This window comes from Pan troglodytes, chromosome 7 (genome assembly GCF_028858775.2).
Source record: "Pan troglodytes isolate AG18354 chromosome 7, NHGRI_mPanTro3-v2.0_pri, whole genome shotgun sequence".
NCBI classification, from domain to species: Eukaryota; Metazoa; Chordata; class Mammalia; order Primates; family Hominidae; genus Pan; species Pan troglodytes.
Genome location: NC_072405.2, coordinates 111,833,123 through 111,852,918, shown reverse-complemented (window position 1 = coordinate 111,852,918; position 19,796 = coordinate 111,833,123). Strand labels below are relative to the sequence as shown.

The window sequence follows — 19,796 nt, the reverse complement described above, 5'->3', positions numbered from 1 at the left end:
GGAAGGAAGAAAGAAAGAAAAAAATGCTATGTCCAATTCTCCTACTGATTTTCCATGGTGTAAGTATTTTGCCCACTACAATCACACAGACAGAAAATGCTGTCTGCTGTCCCTGGAGAAGCCCTAATGGCAGAGAATTTTTATTTAACAGTCATTTATGCAACAAATATTTTTGAAGCGCCTACCAAGTTCCTGAAGCTGTGCTAGGCACTAGCATAGATGCACTGGTTATGGTTCCTGCAATCACAGAAGTCAGAGGGAAGATTGAGAGAGAACATACGATGGTGCTCTAAAGATAACAACAGCTTCATCAAACACTAACCTTTAGGTTAAAAAAAAAGTATACTTTTCAGGGAACACCTGAAAAACATCTTGGCCAGAGTGTATAAAATGCAGTTGTATGTCAGCAAAGCAAATGATCACTCTGGTGAGCTATGCAGTTGTTCATCGTTTTGGCCATGTGCTTCATAGAGATCTTCCTGCTGGTGGCCATAATCACAGGAGTCTTAACGCAGACTGGTTATTTTCCACTCCCTCATAAAGCCTGCCTAGAACTACAGGAGCCAGAGGAGAAAAGTGTTCTGATGAATATTTCCTAAGCTATTGAGATTCATGGTTGGCTCAGTGATTTAACCACATGTCAATCACAGTGGACATACATACACTCAGACAGGCAGGAAGCAATATTAAATGTGGCCTTATCAGCTCAAGTCTCAACTAAGAGCCGACGTGATAGATTGTGAATATTTACAAGGGCCATTTAAGTGGGACAGACCCGCCAGATCCACTGAAATAACTGCTTACTGGCGATATACTATAATACATAGTCTAAATTTTCCCTGGAGGAGTTATAAAAACCAACCACCCAGTAGAGATGGTCTTTAAAGGTCAAATGAGCTACCACACATCAGACTTCACCGGGAGACACTTAGGCTAGGTTCTCTCAATAGAGAGAGGTCCTCAGTAGAAGCTCTAATGGGCTCTCTAATTCCATTAAAAGTAAACAACACAAGAATCTGCCTTTTCTGCTACATTGTGTTGTCAGCTCCCAGTGAACCTATAAGGGAAGGAAATTATAATAGGGTTGGCATTGTTTCCTCTTGCCTAGCTGCCTGACCCACTGGCAAAGCACAGTTTCAGTACCTTGATGGTATCAATCATAGTCTCGCTGTGCTGCACTCAAAACCCAAATGGTTGAACTTTAACTGAAATTGGGGGTGGGGAGGAGTTTGGGAAATCATGGAAAGACATTAACTAAAGCCTTAGCTTGGAAACTGATAAGCATTCATTTGTTTCATCTTGCAAACCCAACCATGTCTCAGCTCCATGCACAGCAGGCAAATGTGAAAGCAAATTACTTGGAAGTGTATCTACAAAGCACTTGTTTGTAAATATGTATTAGAGGGGCTTAAGGAAAAGGTATAATTTCCTCTACCAAATGTTCATCCAAATGTCAAGCACAGAAAGTTATTTTTCACTTCGGTGGAAGCCTTGATTATGTAAAGGATGTATAAATGCCGTGAACAATCTATCTGTCTCCCAAGCGTTAAGAAAGTTACAAATGCTCATATAATATTTTTAAAACCTCTCTTACTTGTTTTCCTATAATGCTAATAGCACACAATTTATTTTTTAAGAAAGAATTCATTAGATCAGGTGTATTTAGGCAGATAATAAATACAATTTTAATTTTGTCATCAGTTCAAAGATTGATTCAGATAAAGATTGTTTCTAAATGTACCAAGATCTTTCCCAGAAATAGAAGCAGTCTCATAACATTGGCATTTTTTTACAAAATCATTTGTTACATATGAATTACAATTCCCATTTTGTGGTTTCTACCCAAGACAAGTGACTTTGCTGAAATTATAATACCCCTCAGTTGTACATTATGCATACAGTAAGATTTATTAAAATAAGCACAAATCAATGAGCTTTAGAATTGCTATATTAACTTGATTATTAACTCCTAAAGCTTTTTCTGAGAGCTTTCCATTAAAATAAATGGGCCTACCTTTGATTCAGAAAGCAATTTGGGATTCAAAAAACTGTAACATCTGTGATTTGGTACAATGTATTTATTTTCCTCTTTAAGCAACTGTATTTTGCACTTTTAAGATGTTTCTTTTTAAAGACTAAGAAAGCTACTTATATCCTGATAATCGAGACTGAAAAAAAAATTCTTTTCCAAGAAATTGCACAGGAGAAGCCTCTAAATTAGAGGTACAAGGTATACATAAGAAATAATCATTTTAACACTAGAACACATTTTCCTTTCACAAACAATATATAACTATATAAATGTGCTCTTGCCAGTTTCTCCACTCTGTTCCTTTCTCGGTTTTAGAACTTCTACAGACAGCTTTCTCACATTTTACCTTTCTTCTTCCACTTTGATAGGATTGTATTTGTGTGCAGATGCAATGCCAAATTGAGACGGAAGATAGACTAAAAGTAGACAATATTAAAATGTGAAATCTCAGCTTTGGGTAACCATCTTTTTTTTATGCATGTATTCATCAAATAGTGATTTAATATCTTCTCTCTGTGCTTGGCATTTTGCTGGGAGATGGGAATACGGGATGCAAGACAGACTACCCGCCCCCAGGGATCTTGCTGTTTTGTTGAGGACATAAGAAATGCCTAGCTTTCATAAAACGTACAATTATATAGCACTTTTAGAAAGTACTCTTCAAATTTTTTTATTTCATTTCTTCCTTTCTTCCTGATAAAATATTTATTTTCTCCTCTCAATTGTGCGGGTATGTATGTATACACGCAGATGCATGCTTGGTGGACTCACATACTCTACTGTAGTTCCCCATATTCTTTCAGTGCTCACTTTTTGTTTGTTCTCCTTTCAGAGGCTTTGCTGCCTGCTGTGTGCTCTGCCTTCTGTGCTGTCCCTGCAGATCATCACACTGCCAGCTCCTTCTCATTCAGATTCAGTCCAATGTCAACTCTTCGGAAATACCTGCCTTGACCATCCCATGGAGAGCTGCCTTTTACCTCCTCTCCCTCCTCCTCTCAAACCCTTGGCCCCTGATCAGTGGCACGGTCTGTCAAATTTCTCTTTTCTCCTCTCTTCATCGCCCATACAATTATTTGAATTTATCTTATTATTTATTTGTTTAGTGTTTAATTATCTGTTTGCTCCATGATGCTGAAAAGCCCTTAAGAGGAGGGTACTTGCCTTCCTCAAGCTCACTCTATTCCCAGTACTAGGCCCATGGTAGACAGTCAACAAATATTTGTCCAACAACTTAAGAGAAGATAAATTATTTTTCTAAATACAACTTTATCTATGCTCTTGCTTTCATAAGCAATACCTCCTAAGAGCAGAGATTAATACGAGTAGCTGAAGTCAATTTAATATAGTGGAGTTAGCTGCTCTGACTGGATGTTATCTATCAATCAACAATCATAAATTGAGCATCAACTATATATTCAGCATGAATATCTTCATCAATATGTATGTATGTATATATGTATCTATCTATCTATCTATCCATCCACACTCTGAAGATGCTATATATAGAGGCCATGGGAAATACAGAAGTCTATCTATGGCAGGGCCCTGCCCTCAAGGAAAAGGTGGGGGTCCAACAGTATTCACTGTTGTAGAAGGTATGTAATTAGATATTAAATTGAATACTCCAGACTCTGCTTGCTTTAAGAAGTGAGAGAGAAGGCCAGGCATGGTGGCTCACGCCTATAATCCCAGCACTTTGGGAGGCCGAGGCAGGTGGATCACCTGAGGTCAGGAGTTCGAGACAAGCCTGGCCAACATGGTGAAACCACGTCTCTATTAAAAATACAAAAATAAGCCGGGCATGGTGGTACATGCCTGTAATCCCAGCTACTGGGGAGGCTGAGGCAGGAGAATTGCTTGAACCTGGGAGGCAGAGGTTTTAGTGAGCTGAGATCCCGCCATTGCACTCCAGCCTAGGTGACAGAGCGAGCGAGACTCCATCTCTAAAAACAGAAAGAAGAAGAAGAGAGCTCAACAAGGCAGCCAGGGAAGATTTCCTGTAGGAGTCTTGAGACAGGAGAAAGAGAGATGGAAGAGAAAGAAAGCGCATGCTGGCTCTGAAAAAATGGAGAGATCACCCTAATGGAAAAGGAGGGTTTATATCTGGAAGGTGAAGAAAGAACCTGAAAGGCGGGGAGTGGTGAGGAAAAAGGCAAATCAATCTGCGTTTATCACTGTGATCCAGTAATAAGCACTGAATGAGGCCAAGTGTGCATCTCTGAGGCCAAGGCAGATAGAGTTGTGGCCACAGCCTCCGACATCCAAGCTATAGAGAGGATAGGGGCATGAGGACTGAGAAAAGGCCATTGTGTTCAGTAGTAGAGAGCATCCATGCTACTTCCAGAGGCCAGACCAATGGAAGGGAGGAGAGGAAGGTGATTGCTGGGCAAGTGAGACAGGTCAAGGAGATGGAGAAGAAGCACCTCAGCTAAGGGAGGGATGGGAGTACTGGGAGCGGGCAGCTGTCCAAGCAGCGGGGCACTTCTGAGATGAAGGAGGTGTCCACATGACAAGAGATGAGGTATGTAAGAGGCTCCAGAGAGGAGTGGCTGTGGGAGTCAAGAGCCTCAGAATCAGGGGATAAAGGAGATCAACTCACAAGTGAAGTTTTGTGAGAGGAAGAAAGAGCTTTCTCTGAAGGTGGTGGGTGAGAAGATGTAACAGTAAGAAAGCAAAAGAACTAACATAACTAACTCCATTTTTGTTTAAGGGGTCTTTACCCATTCCTGCACATAGGCAAGGATGATTTCAGAGCACTGACATAATATGTGAAAACAGCAGTCATGTAGCTTTTAAAACTAATCCTGGGATGAATGGGGAAGTATGTAAACAACTAACTATGTTTTGTTAAAGATTTTTAGGAGCATTGTGACCTGACCAAGGACAAGGAAGTTCCCAGCCTCCTTGGACACTCACTGCTGTCCAGATGTCTGCAGTCGCTGGTTACCTCTTGATCTCAATCCTCTTCTTATCCTTCTGCCCTTAATATCGAAAGAGCCTAAAGTTTGTACTGACTTAAGATGGTACCTTAGAACATTAGCTCACCAACTTCTCGGTTATGTTGGCTTTCTGAATAAACTTGCTTTTCCTTCCACCAACCCTTGTCTCTTGAGTCTGGCTTTCAAGTGGTGAGAAGTCAAACCTGGGTTCGCTTATAACGAGAGTAAAGCAAAGCCAGAAAAAAACATCTGCCAAGAGGCTCAAAATGGTGTGCCTGGTGCAAACTCTAGCACTACAGCCTTGGACTCATTGTCTAACCTTTCTGGGCCTCACTTTCTTCTTTTAAATAGGTATAACAACCCCTACGTTGGTACTGTGACACTTACATGAAATAATACTTTTAAACAGTAGAGTGTCATGAAAATCGAAAGAATTTTACTATCATCAACATTATCTCTCTCCTTTCAGACACCTAGTCTCTCAGCTGGTCCTGTTCTTGAACTCCAAGCTCTCACCCCCATGACAGAGTCAACAAAGCCCTCTCCATTTTACCTCCCTAATGCTCCTGCCTGGGTGGCCTCCTTAGCATTCCCAGGGTCCCCCAGTTCAAGCCCTCCTTCCTGCAGGATTACTACTTCCTCTTTCTATTGCTACCTTCCAGCTGGATTCTGTCCCTGGGGATTTTGTGAAGCTAACTTCAAATGATCCAAAGGTAGATTAGTTATGATTTGCATTAATGGAACAAACATTTAATTAAGGAGAATTGATTTGAAAACGTTAAATCTCTCTCCCCACAGCACTTTGGGAGGGGTTGAATCCCAGGTATTGCTGGGGAGAGCACGGGGAAGTCTCTCAGGCAGAAACCTTCACTGCTCTTCAAACTACAACAGTTTCTCCTCTCTGCTCTGTCACTCGAGCAGATCTTGCGAAGCAGCACATCAGGATGAGGGATGTGCATAATGAGAGATTGGGCTGCTTGGTGAAATAATGAGCTCCCAGGCAGAAGAAGAATTTAAGTACAGACTGAAAGATTCATTCACTCGACTTTTTTGGCATTTGTTATGTGAAGCTTTTTCTGTTCATGTTTAATACTTAAAACTTGTTTTGAGTTTTTAACACCTGAATATGGTGCAAAATCCAAAAGGCACAGAAGGGTAAACTGTGAAAATGACCTCCCTTCCTTGTTTCCCAGCCAACCAACAATTTCTTGAGTATCCTTCTAGAAATATGTTATGCAAATACAAATACACCTCATTTCCTATTTTACACAAATGGTAGCATAAAACGCACACAGGTCTGCATCTTGCTTTTTTTCACTTAACAATAAAGTCCGAAGATCGCTTTCTCTCTCCCTTTAAAAAAGTATGAAATATGGAATGACAATTTCTTCAACATTAGGTTGTTTCCAGTGTTTTCCTGTCATAAATAATGCTGCAATGAATGTCTTTCTACGTGGCTTTTGTTCACATGTGCGTGTATAAATTTACTTCTGAAATTGCTTTCTTTAAATCAAGGGCAGCCTTCTTAGCAGCATCTTTATATCGGGCGTTTCCTAATTTAGTGTGCATCAGAATCGCCAGGAGGCCTGGCTGAAGCACAGGTTAAAGGGCCTCACCCCCAGAGTTTCTAATTCAGTGGACCTGGGTTGGGAGATACAAGTATTTGTGTTTGTAACAATCTACGAAGTCAGCACCGATGCTGCTTGTTGAGGACCACAGTTTGAGCAACCACTGCCTGAACCATTGGACTTTGGTGGCCCTCTCCTTGTCCTCTTCGTTCTCCTTCCCCTTCCTTCCTTCCCTGTTCTTTTTCTCTGCTCTTACTCACCACCCCTTCCTTCTCCAGCTCCCCTCCCTCTACATTTTCTAAATGGAGAGTGTCTAAGTCCTATACTTCACCCTGTTTTGCCCACCCTCCAATTCTCTCCCCAGCAATCTCGTCCTTTCTCATGACTTCAATCATCCCCTCTTTACAATTAACACTAACTTCTCTCCTGAGTGTCACACTCTCCTGAGTGGCACAGTGCCCTCTCTCCTTGTGCTTTCCAGGTTCTGCACCTTTGGACACCCCCTTGTTCCCTACCACACACTCTTCTTCCAACTTCCTTATGTCTAAGTCCACCTGACCCTGAAGACACACCCTACATGCCACGTCCTTCCTTGTGTCTTCCTGATCCCACAGAAAGAGGACCTCTCTACATGCTGAAGTACTTAGAAATGAGGTATAGGTGTGTGTGTGTGTGTGTGTGAGAGAGAGAGAGAGAGAGAGCAGAGACAAAGCAAATCTGGCAAAATATTAACAATGAGTCAATCTAGGTAAAGGGTAAGTGGTATCAAATGTATTAGTCTTTCAAATTTTCACTTGAAATTTTAAAAAATAAAATGTAGAAAAATAAAAAATGGAGCTGCCTCTCTCTTCAGACCTCTTCTAGCACTTTATCTCCCATAGACCCACTGTCACTTACCTACCTTGTATTACAATTATTTACATCTGTGTCTCAGTTGCTAGCCTAGTCCAAACATTCTCTGAGCGCAGGGATTCTGCCTGGCTTGTTTGTTCAGGACCCTCCACCGCCTGGCCCAGTGCCTGATATGCAGTGGGTGCGCAGCTTCACAGGAATGGTTATTCCCTTGTCAGAGATAATAAAGGAGATGTTACTACTAGGTCTTTCCAAAACAAAAAGGTGCCATGGAAAGAGCACATGCTTCAGAACCAGACAGCCTAAGGTTAGAATTCCAGCTCTACCAGGCGCCAGCTGTGCAACCTCAGGTAAGCTAGTTAACTTTTCTGGGCTTCAAATTCCTCATTAGTTAAATGGAAACTGCTATTTACTTAAAAATATGAATATTGCATAATGCATATAGATTGCCTGGCAGAGTGCCTGGTATATGGTAATCACTGAACAAATATTAGTCATTGTGTACACATGCACACACAATCATTTTATGAAATCCAAGTATGCAATCTAATTCTCTGCACAATACAATAGTTCGTACATGTTAATTACAGAGTCCTAAGCAAAATTCAGTCCAGAAACCATGGATACTTCACATTCTAACAAAGATCTAGCCATTGATACCTTTGGTGAGATGCCTTCCAAAGATTATTCCTTTTATATATGAATTAACTCCAGCTTTATAGCTTTTCCTAACATCCATTACCTTATAAAACTGGAACAAAGGCATGGCTTTGTTTAAGTTCAATACCAAAGACTCCAGCAAATGTTTACTTTTCTCCTTTAAGGCTTCCTTTACTCACACCACACCTCAGCAAACACATAAAAAAATGCCATTTGCCCTGCTTTGCAGTGTGCAATGCAATCTTTCAAGACCCCTCCCAGGAGTGCCCCCCAGCCCTATTTTTACTTTTGAGACCATGAGATATGTTCTGTAATACTCTGTAATTTTCCACAAGATCGCCTGTTTAAAATCAGCCAATACATTAATTTAGGCAAAAAATTGGAGTATAACTTTTTCTTAATCATGAATATCTATCAACCCCATATCATCCTAGACTGTCTTGTAAGCAGAAAGAGAACTCCCCAGACAAAAGCACTGGGGCGCTGAGGGGTGCGGGCTGTGGAATAAGCAAGGTCATGAACCCACAGGGCACTCAGGAGTGTAGTCTCCTTCAGACAGTCCTTTGGTTTCCATTTGCATCCTGAAAAACAGTGTTTACACATATTCCCTTCTCCTTTGGTATCCAGCAATGGAGGTCAGCAGATTAAGAACGCTGTCCATTTAGGAACAGCCCTTTGGAAAGCATGATCCGTTAAGACTATCAAAACTTTAATTTTCAAAAGAACTGTGCTTGGCACACAATGGAGGCTCAATAAAAACTGGTTAAGCAGTTTAGACCAAAAAGAACTGGAAGAGAGATAGAGGGAAGGGGGAAAGGAGAAAAAAGAACACATTTGAGACAAGTTGATGGATTTGCCATGATTTGGTACCGAATACAAGCCAGCCTTTCAATTAGCATAACCTTATTTTTCACCCAAAGAGACTGAATAATTTGCAGCGTATGAGAAGTGAGAACACCTATGTTTTCTCCAATTTACTCCTTTTCCATAAGCTATGGCCAAAGCCCTGCAGTTCTCACCATCTTATCTTTTAAGCTACTAAAATTGAGATAATGAGGACACAGAGTTATTTTTCCTCTCTAGTAGCAGCTGCTGGAGCAGAAAGCTAGGCTTGGCTTGCTCACCTTGAAAAGACAACACTGAGAGAGGAGGTGAGTGGAGGAAGTGAGAGGAGGAAGAGAGCTAGGTTTTCTATAGAAATAGTAAGTCAGCCTATATGATGGCTCTAGTCACATCTCACAACATGAAGCCAGTCACTGCAGTCACCATGACCCAGGCCACATCAAATGCACTCTTAAGTCCAGGGCAGCTGTCAGGCAGTGCTGGGACATTAAATCAACTTCATTTTCTCCCTTTAAAGTGGATTTACAAATATAGATGAGAACATTTTACTTTCAACTTGCACTTTTAGTTTCTTCTCACCAGCCAACTCATCTTAGCACATCCCTGTTTACCTCCCTGAGACTGGCTCTCAGTTCTTAGATGATACCTCCTTGTTAGTATTAAAGCAAAATCCAACAGGAAGGCAATGGGGCGAAACTATTAATGCAAATAGGGCCCAGAGGAAATATCAACATGTCTCCTCACCTTGCATTTTCCCACAGTTTCAAAAATTACATGCACATCTCTTTTGTAAATCCAATGCATTTGAAGCATTCCAAAGAGACCCAAGATTAGAGGAATCTCTCTATAAAAGGAACATTGGCTTATGTGTAAGTAGTCACTTCCAATTACCACCCTGGTAAATGTGAGGATTTGTTTGTTGAATTTCTTAAGTTGCACATGTAGAGCGGAGGGTCACTGTATGCCTCCTGCAAGCTTCATCTTCTCTGATCATAATCCTCATTCTTGCTTTGGAAATTTCTCAGTGCTGTGCTTCTTGCATGGTTTTGCAAAAAAAGAACAAGGAATTGCCTCCACTATTCATAACAGAAAAAATATACTAAAGAAAGGTGTGCAGAGATCATGTAAATGAATAAAAATGAAATTCAGGATGCCAGGGAAAGGAGCTAGAGAGAGATGGGGGAAATGAAGAATAGATGTGTAAAGGCATGGAGAAGAAAACACTGATATGTCTCAGCACTGTAATTGAAAGCATGCACTGATCTTTGGAGTGAGGTAAGAATTATGCAGAGGAGCTCACTAGTGTTAGGTTAATCAGCATGCAAATGCTCCGTTGAAGAGTGCAAGGAGTTTTCACTCCCACATCAGTTCCGGTCAATGATATGCACGATATGGACAGGTGATGTACCAGGGCAACAGAAGACGTGGATAGAGAGAGCCCTATGTGCTGGAAGTGCTGCACCAGCAGGCCCATCTTTGTGGGGAAGGAGAAAGTGTGGCGTGAGGACAGGGCAGGTGGCAAAAGCAGGGTGGCCTGCTTGAACGGCTTTGCTCAAGGAAATGGGGTCAGCCATTCATTTTCTTTCTTTCTGGATACAAACAGGTTGTACCCTATAGATTGCTTAAAGAAGGAAAATCATAGCTTGCTTTGGCTTAAAACAAAAATCAGATTTCTCTCTATTGGGAGAGTCAACAGCATGGGCTCTGGACTCATAGGGCCCTGGGTTCTAAATTAACTTTTTCCATTTGCCCAATCTTGCAGGGCCTGATATGTTGAGAGGTAATATTTAGTGGAATCAGAATCTAAAAGGCCCAAGAAGATAATCCATGATATCTCTTAGGCTCTTTGCTCCCTTCCCCACCTCCATCGGGTCTCAGCCCTGCCCACCTCCAATCTCATTAGGAAAATTTGTTAACAGAGATAAAAACAGATGCCTTACTTGTGTCCTTGGCCCTTTCTAAAACTGCAACAACTTCCTGTCTGGAAAGTCCTCCCTAATCCCAAAATGCAGGAAGAACATTTGCTGATGCTCTGACAAAGCAGAAGGCTAGACAAACCAATACCCCTAAGTCCTCTCCTGCAACTCAACACACAGCGGGAAGGAGGAGCAGGATAGACATCGCTCAGGAAAGTAATCACTCTGCTTCTGAAAACAGAGGCACTGGGCTAGAAGGCAGCAAAGAATAACCCTGGGAGATCAGAGTTTCATATTATTGAATTATAATAGACTTTTCTAAAAATCATAAAGATCGGAGATGGCCAGTAGTAGACTTATCTGTCAGCATGATTAGTGTGATGGTAGTGAACATTTTCACTGAATCCTGAACTAAGGTCATTCTAAAAGGCTTGGAGGCAGAGCAATTTAAAAAAAGCTTCATGGAAAGAAGGCTTTTTTTAATCTTATGTGTAATAAACCAAGGAAGGGTGAAGCATAGAGACGTGGACAAATTGTTATGGTGTTCCAGTGAAAAGATCCAAGAAGGAAAAGTGTTCCTGAAAGTCAGCACAAAGCACTAAGCAGCATCTTTAATGCTCAAGTAATTCTTCTCTGTGGTCACATGACAGAGGTCGTTGTAGCACACCAAGATTGGTTTAATCTTAAAATCACTGCGAACAGAGAAAACAGCCCTGGACAAAAATAAGGGGCCCAGTTTCAAGGCTCTCCTTAGAAATCTAGGAGGAAAGGAAGCCTGTAATTAGGGTTTGCTGCACTCTGCTCTGGGGGTGATGTCATCACTTAGAGAAAGGCAGTGCTCGGTGCCAGGAATCTGAGCTCACAGCCCTTTAATAACTCACTAGGGTCTTGCGTGGGAATTCCTCATCTTAGGGATTAGTGACCAACAAATCTACTTCTTAGGTATCGGTGTTTGGGTAAGGAGAGAAAGAAAATTAAAAAATTCTTGTAAATGGGAGTCATGTGAAAGAATATGACACAGAAGTCCTCCCATTGGGATCATATGGATGGGATCTTAATCTACACACACACATACACATATGCACACACATACACACAAACACACTTCCCATTGTTTTATGGCTTTTTTTTTTTTTTGCAAAAAAAAACTCAACAGGGGAAGTAAAAAGCCGGCTACCCGAGTGCCACGGCTAGAATCTGGCCTAGAATCTGGCTAGAATCTGGAGTTCAGGTCTGAACTCCATTTCAGTGCTCTTTCTGCTGCCACATACTGGGCCCTGTCCGCCATCAATTTCCAAGCAGTGACAGTGTGGACACTCAGAACCTTGTCCTCCTAGATATCAGAAGCCCAGGGATGCCTGTTCACATTACACAGGCTTCCAGCCTGCAGAGACCCTGAGGGCAAAAGCTGATCCTGTTGGAGACTATTTCTGCTGCATGTGTCATTGTGCAGAAAGACTCTGTCTCACAACCAGCAAAACGGGTTTTGGGTTGAAGAACTCTGCAATAGTTCTGCCAGAATCCGCCTGCAATGGACACTGCAAATCTGGAATTAATCCCCAAATCTCATTTTAACTAATAGCTTTAACACCTTCCCTGGCCAAACGTTTTCCTATAATTTAATTAAATTAAATGATTAGAGTTTCATGTCTTTCCTTTTTTTCTGTTCATGCTAAATGAGAGGTAGAAATAAAATGTAAGTCAGCAATGAAAGAAAATGTATGCTTTGGAGAAATCCATAAACCTTATTATCAGGTCTTGATTACAGATCTGTGGCAAGAATACCAAATACTGGATTGGTTTTTTGTTTTTTAAATAAATGCATCAAAATTTAAATATCCAAATAAAAGCTATCCTTTAACATAATCATCTTGGGAAGGCATACAGGTTTCTCCAATGATGCTGCCATGGCTTTAAAGCATATTTAGAGGGTCTCCTCTGATATGGCCGGCTTCAAAGATGATATATAAAACTTGGTGCAAAAAAAACCTCATTCTTAATCCTCAAGTGGTATTATCCAGCTTGTTGATATGTATTCACATTTGGATCAAGGTGGTTTCTGGTGGTTTTTTTTTAAACATCTTGAAAGATCAAGATTTACCACTATTGTGAGCATTCAGAAGAATGTCACACATTCTCTCTTCAACAGTGGGGACACAAATCAGTGTCTGGCCTGCTGACACTGCGGCCCCATGAGGACCAGGCCAAAGGAGCCAGGGAGCCAAGGAATTCTGGTGGCCTTGCTCGCCCCATTCCTCTGAGCTCCAGGGCAGAAAGACTGAACCTACCTATGGCTTCAGCCTACCCTCCTGAATGCTGAAAGGCAGTGAAGAGCTAAACTGCATATCAGTTGCCTGGGGGACATAGTTGGGCATGAAAACTCAAATGTTCGCCAAAGCTAGGTAGGGAAAGTTCCAGAATGTAGAATGCTAGAGAAAACAATAAAGAAAGAGCCCAGTACCTCATTAGAGCCTTGCAAACACTCAGGCCTAATGGTTGCCAGAATCTTTAATTATCCAAGAGACTTAAAAACCTGGATTTTTAAAAATAATAATCTTCTGATTATTTAATGTGGGCAAAAAAAAGTTAAAATTCTAAACAGAAGTACAAAAATGCATAATACACACATACATATATGCATTCTGTGGACCATCAAAAGGCTGTAGGCCACAGGTTTGTGTCCTCTGGCCACACAAACCAAAATATCATGTGATACTGAAAGGGCCTGCTGCCCTGAAGCCTGTGAAAGTTTCTGTGCAGACGTTACCAACGGGAATTTGAATGCAAATGCAACTGCTCCTGATAGATAAGTCCACAACATGAACATCACAAACACTTCCACTGTGAGAGGGATGCCTTTTACTTCTTGCTTTGTTGAAAACCTTTCTGTCAACAATCGTGCAATTTTGCCTTTTGTAGTCTGCTTATTATAAAATCAATGATATTTTAGAGAAATGCCTTAGGCTCCGCAGACAAAAAAATCCTCTCAGCCTTTCTAATGAAGTAGATTTAACTTTTATGATTTCTCTTTAAAAGCTCTTCAGTAACTAACACAGGAACAGGAAACCAAACACCTCATGTTCTCACTCATAAGTGGGAGCTGAACAATGAGAACACATGGACACGGGGGAGGAACATTACGCACCAGGGCCTGTCGAGGGGTGGGGGCCTAGGGGAGGGAGAGCCTTAGGACAAATACCTAATGCATGCAAGGCTTTTACTTCCTGCTTTGTTGAAAACCTAGATGATGGGTTGATAGGGGCAGCAAACCATCATGGCACACATATACCTATGCAACAAACCTACACGTTCTGCACTTGTATCCAGGAGCTTAAAGTAAAATAAAACATTAAATGCTCTTCAGTAGTCTGGAGAAAAATATTTGGAACTTTTTTCATTACTTATTGATTAACCCAAACCTCAAACAATTGCTGCGACCAAGTAATAGTCACTTAAAATATTATTAATGAAGTTAAAAAAATTTTGCAATATAAAACAATGCAATATAAAATATCCTCCACTGCCATTTTTCAAAGCGTATGTGAGCTTAAACTTGTCTGCTCTGAGCAACATGCATGTTCATACACATGCACACTCACATGTACACCCACAAGCACAGGCACACACATTTAGACAAGGAAAGTAAGCTCCTGCTTATGGTGAATGAGTGGTATGGAATGAACTGGGCTGGAAGATCAACTCAACTCCACATTAACTATCTCATTGGTTTACTACAGAGTCTGAAGCTTCCATCATTAAAGTGTACCTTCCAGGTTAGGCATTTTCTATAAAAGGTCCCTATTGAAGCAGAACAGTTAAAACATTCACCCACTAGCACTCATTATCACAGATTGCATGATAATTAAAATTATGGTAATGATTACAGCTCATAGTTATAGCTTGCCTTAACATTTGTTTTGTTGTTGTTGTTGGTGGTGGTGGTGGTGGTGGTGGGGTGTGTGTGTGTGTGTGTGTGTGTGTGTGTGTGTGTGTGTGTGTTTAAGACAGTCTCATACTGTTACCCAGGCTAGAGTACAGTGGCATGATCATGGCTCATTGCAGCCTCTGCCTCCTGGGCTTGAGCAATCCTCCCACCTCTGCCTCTTGAGTAGCTAGGACTTCAGATGCATGCCACCCTGCCCAGCTAATGTTTATTTTTTATTTTGTAGACATGGGGTCTCCCTACTTTACCCAGGTTACTTTTGAACTTCTGGCCTCAAGGATCCTCCCACCTTGGCCTCCCAAAGTGCTGGGGTTACAGGCATCGGCCACCATGCCTGGTCCTTTAACATTGATAAGACACTTCCAGTTACACGATCCCATTTTCTTCCCAAGGACTCTGACATAGGCCCTGCCTCTCCCTGGTCACACTGTTGCTCAGTTACTGTTTCCAGGCCTCCCTCCCCAGAGCATTGGATCATCATGCTTTATGCCCTCAGCATGATGCTGGCTGCAGCAGAGACATTTGGAAATCTGTGTGTTTGTCTGCATGCCAGAACCGAGGCCCAGAGAGGTCAGATAACTTGCTCAGGATGACTCAGTGGCCATCCTAGTCCTGTGCCGTCACACAGACTGCCTCTTACCAATCAGGTTCAGCAATCTAGCCTCTGAGAGAACAGGGAACGATGAGAAAGGGCGAGCATTGGCTGGAATAAGGAGGCACTAGGCAGGGATGTGGGAAAGGTGCAGACAGCCCTAAGCACAGGAGCACGATGTTCTCAGGAGAGGGCAGGGGCAGGGAGAACGGGGCTCGGGTAGCCGAGGAGGTTAACAAAGTGCCGAAAGCACATGGCTTGGGCAGGAAACTTTAAATGAAGGAGGAGTGGACCTTAGAGACACATTTGCCTACAGTTCTGTGTGGGACCAACCTCGCACCCCATGGCAAGGCCTGCTTCCTTTCTGGGAGGCACTGAGCCATGGAAACTTCTCCAGGCTGTACGGGCACTCTATCACCACTTGCCCATTTGGGCCGCCTTTCTCAGGCCTATTCTACATTGTTTTATTCTTGAGTGAAATGAGACACTGGGCAATTCTTCTTCTGTGGCCGTGCCTGCAAACTCCCAACCCATTTCCTTTCTCACCCAGCCTTCCCCCTGCTCGCAGACAATAAAGCATTGACCAGAGCAATGTACATTGACCTTTTCATTAGTTTGAAGACAAACTCTTCTAACACCCTCCTAGATGGTCCAGAACCAAAGCAAAAAACAAGCTTAGGTTTCATCTGGCACCTTCCCATGAGTGCAAAATAAGAATCAAGGATCAGAAGCTAAGGAACACAGAAAGGAGAGTGGGCATAGCAGAACGGTTTGGGGTTTTCATAAAATCAAAGAGACTCGTGGCTGGAAAGCAAATCTAGGTATCAATGACTCTGCCTTCTTTTATCCAAACCGTTGCAATGGTGGACCTCTCTTCTCAGGGCTCACTTCGCCACAGATTTTACCTTTGTACTTCTTAACCATGTGGGCACTCCAAAAAACAGAAAAAGGTTAGTTAAGCAGCCAACATTAAACAAGTGGCTGAAGGTCACAGTGGTGACCACACCTCCATCAGTAGAGCTCAGGGACCTGCAGCCTGCTTCCTGTATTCCATCCTTCAACCAGCTTAAGCCTGGAAGGGGCTATGGGGTCAGGGGTCTACCCAGTAGCTTACCTACGAAGACATCAGCTCTGAGCTCCTCTCTGTGTCTAGAGGAGGCTGCACAGAGACGCCGTTGGGGGAATCTGCACTGCAGAGGGAAAAGGTTTTCAGGCCCCATCTTCCCAGCTCCAAGTGCTAAAATGAAGCTTGGGGCCTGAAGGATTTGGGTGGGACACGCAGCTTGGCTCATTACATTCTACAGGAAGCCACAGAGGAGCACACTCCCTTTTCTCCCTTACCCTCCACAAAGGCAAAAGATGAAAGGTTCATTTCTTTTTAATAGGAGGCTACTGATACAGGCTTTTAAAAAAGAATAAACTGCTGAGGATGGGCACATATTAAGAGGTATAAACAATGAATCAACGTCACTCACCTTCGCCTCTTCATTCACGTCCCAGGTAAAGGAAACAGCATTATATGCAATCTCTTCAATGTTTCCAATCGTATTAAAGCTCTCCTTGTAATCGGCTGTAACATTAAAAAAAGAACAAGCTTTTAAAGGAGTAAGAGTGACTCAGTGACATGTACTGAACCATCATTTTCCAATGGGTAAATTTAAACTTCGCTTATTTTTCAGGCTATCTCCATGCTAACAGTTAAGGACTGGTGCTCACTGATGTGCTTTTACTAATACTTACTCTATAAGAATGTAAGCGTGTTCCTCTATTAAAAGAGTAAAACTAAGCAAACCAATGTTCTTAGCTAATTTGTTCATTAGTTTCATTTTTTACTAGTTTTATAAAATTATTAAGGTTTTCTTTTTTCTCCCAAGCCCTATGTCACCTACCCACTCTCCCTCCTGCTCACTTTTCTGCCACTTAATTTTGCTAGAAGTACCAGGGTACTTCATATGGAATTTTTTATAGAACAGAATATTCTGTTTATCAGCCAGGCAGTGTCATCAGGACTTTAGTAAAAAAAAAAAAAAAAAAAAAAAAAAAAATTCAGGAGACCACAGTAAAGCTTTTTTAAAATTTCTTTTTGGGGCCGGGTGTGGTGGCTCATGCCTGTAATCCCAGAACTTTGGGAGGCCGAGGTAGGAGGATTACCTGAGGTCAGGAGCTTGAGACCAGCCTGGCTAACATGGTGAAACCCTGTCTCTACTAAAAATATAAAAATTAGCTGGGCATGGTGGCACATGCCTGTAATCCTAGCTACTTAGGAGGCTGAGGCATGAGAATCGCTTGAACTGGGAAGCAGAGGCTGCAGTGAGCTGAGATCATGCCACTGTACTCCAGCCTGGGTGACAGAGTGAGACTCCATCTCAAAAAAAAAAAAAAAAAAAAAAAAAAAAAACACTTTTTGGACTTAGGTACGGAGAGTTGAGTTAATCATAGCTGGTCTATTCAAGGCCTTCTCTTATTTTATGACTTTATTTGATTACTGTGTATTTCTTTTTCTTCCTATTATCCTTCCCACAAATGCAATAGCTATAAATGTGTTTATATATATTCTTACGGAATATATTGGTTTGAATTGCCTGTGTACATAGCTTTAATTTTCATAAATTCTGTTGTTCCATGACTAAAGTTGCCAGATTGGGCAAATATTTGGGATATACTTATCTTCAAAATGTATTCATTATTTATCAGAAATTCAAATTTAACTGGCACTCTGTATTTCATCTGGCAATCCAGACTACAGACCTTTTCGGATCTAACCTCACTGCTCGTTGCATGCCTATTTCTTTTTTTCTTTTTTTTTTTAAATTATACTTTAAGTTTTAAGGTACATGTGCACAATGTGCAGGTTTGTTACATATGTATACATGTGCCATGTTGGTGTGCTGCACCCATTAACTAGTCATTTAGCATTAGGTATATCTCCTAATGCTCTCCCTCCTCCCACCCCACAACAGACCCGGATGTGTCATGTTCCCCTTCCTGAGTCCATGTGTTCTCATTGTTCAGTTCCCACCTATGAGTGAGAACATGCGGTATTCTGTTTTTTGTCCTTGGGATAGTTTGCTGAGAATGATGGTTTCCAGCTTCATCCATGTCCCTACAAAGGACATGAACTCATCATTTTTTATGGCTGCATAGTATTCCATGGTGTATATTTGCCACATTTTCTTAACCCAGTCTATCATTGTTGGACATTTGGGTTGGTTCCAAGTCTTTGCTATTGTGAATAGTGCCGCAATAAACATACGTGTGCATGTGTCTTTATAGCAGCATAGTTGCATGCCTATTTCTAACTGTGGCTCCAGGGACCATCACCACAGTTTACTTATCTCCCATCCCAGAGATGGACCCTTCAGTGGTCTCTGCTCTCTGGTACAGACAACTCTGTGATAAAAATTCGTACTCCTGGGAGCTGAACTGATGACTGATCACATAAAAAGTTACTAAATGTGCTCTCCAGAACAGCCCTCCAGACTCACTCTCCAGGATGGATCAGCCAGTGCAGCCTCCCACCAGAACTCTATTTCCCTTTTTCTCTCTACTTTCTTGCTAATCTGATGAGCACAAGGCAGCATTCCACTGACAACATATTTGCACTTCTTCTACCGCTTTTAAGTTCAAACATCTCTTCTCACACAGGGTAGCCAACCAGGTGTCTCCTTACAGAAACTGCTTACTAATGTCCTTTGCTGTGTTTCTATGGTTTCCCCCTATGGAAATTTTAAAGCCAAACTACATGTTTACATTTTAAATAAAGCACATACTTCAATATAAAAGCATGTGTGGCCACCACAGGAAAGTCAGAGACCATGAACAAACACGAAAAATATTTAAAAGCAATCACAATTTTCTCACCCACAAATAACCAACTATAAACAGATCTGTGGTACACTTCATCCTTTCTATCTTTCTCTCTGCCTCCCTTTCTCAAAAATATGTAAATATTTTATACAATACTGTAACAATTATTTCTTTATTTTTGCCTAATGCATCATCAGCATCTTCCCATGTCAATAAACTGGTGTAAAATTACTTTTAATGGCCAAATACTACTAAATTGAATTATGTGCCAGGACTTTATTTTGCTTGTCTTGGCCAGATGATGTCCAATAGTTTTCTATTTCAAATAATGTTTTATTTATCTATACAGCTAAAAATTCATATATGCTTAATTATATTTCATTAATATATATTCTTAGAAGTGAAAGTAGCAGGTCAAAGGAAAAAAAATTTTTAAGGCTTTTAATTCATTTTGTCAAAGTGTTCCTGCTAAAGTTGAAACAATTGACGTTCACAGTAACAGCGCATGTGCATGTGTTCTCGTTTCCTCAAAATGTTTCCTTCCAAATTGATATGCAAAACATGGTGACTCATTATTTTAATTTGTAATTTATTGATTGTGAAAGAGGTTGAACCATCTTTCATTTTGTTTTTGACTCTTTGTA

General features: G+C 41.4%; 1 protein-coding gene across 1 annotated transcript in view; it reads right to left on the bottom strand.

Annotated features, from left to right (window-relative positions):
• The window catches only part of GRHL2 (grainyhead like transcription factor 2), a 178,251-nt gene that overhangs the window by 54,942 nt on the left and 103,513 nt on the right, over window positions 1-19,796 (bottom strand). Inside the window, exon 8 of the mRNA XM_519890.9 lies at window positions 16,821-16,915. Within this exon, the coding sequence (XP_519890.3) occupies window positions 16,821-16,915 (95 nt within the window). The remainder of the gene's footprint in view (window positions 1-16,820; window positions 16,916-19,796) is intronic.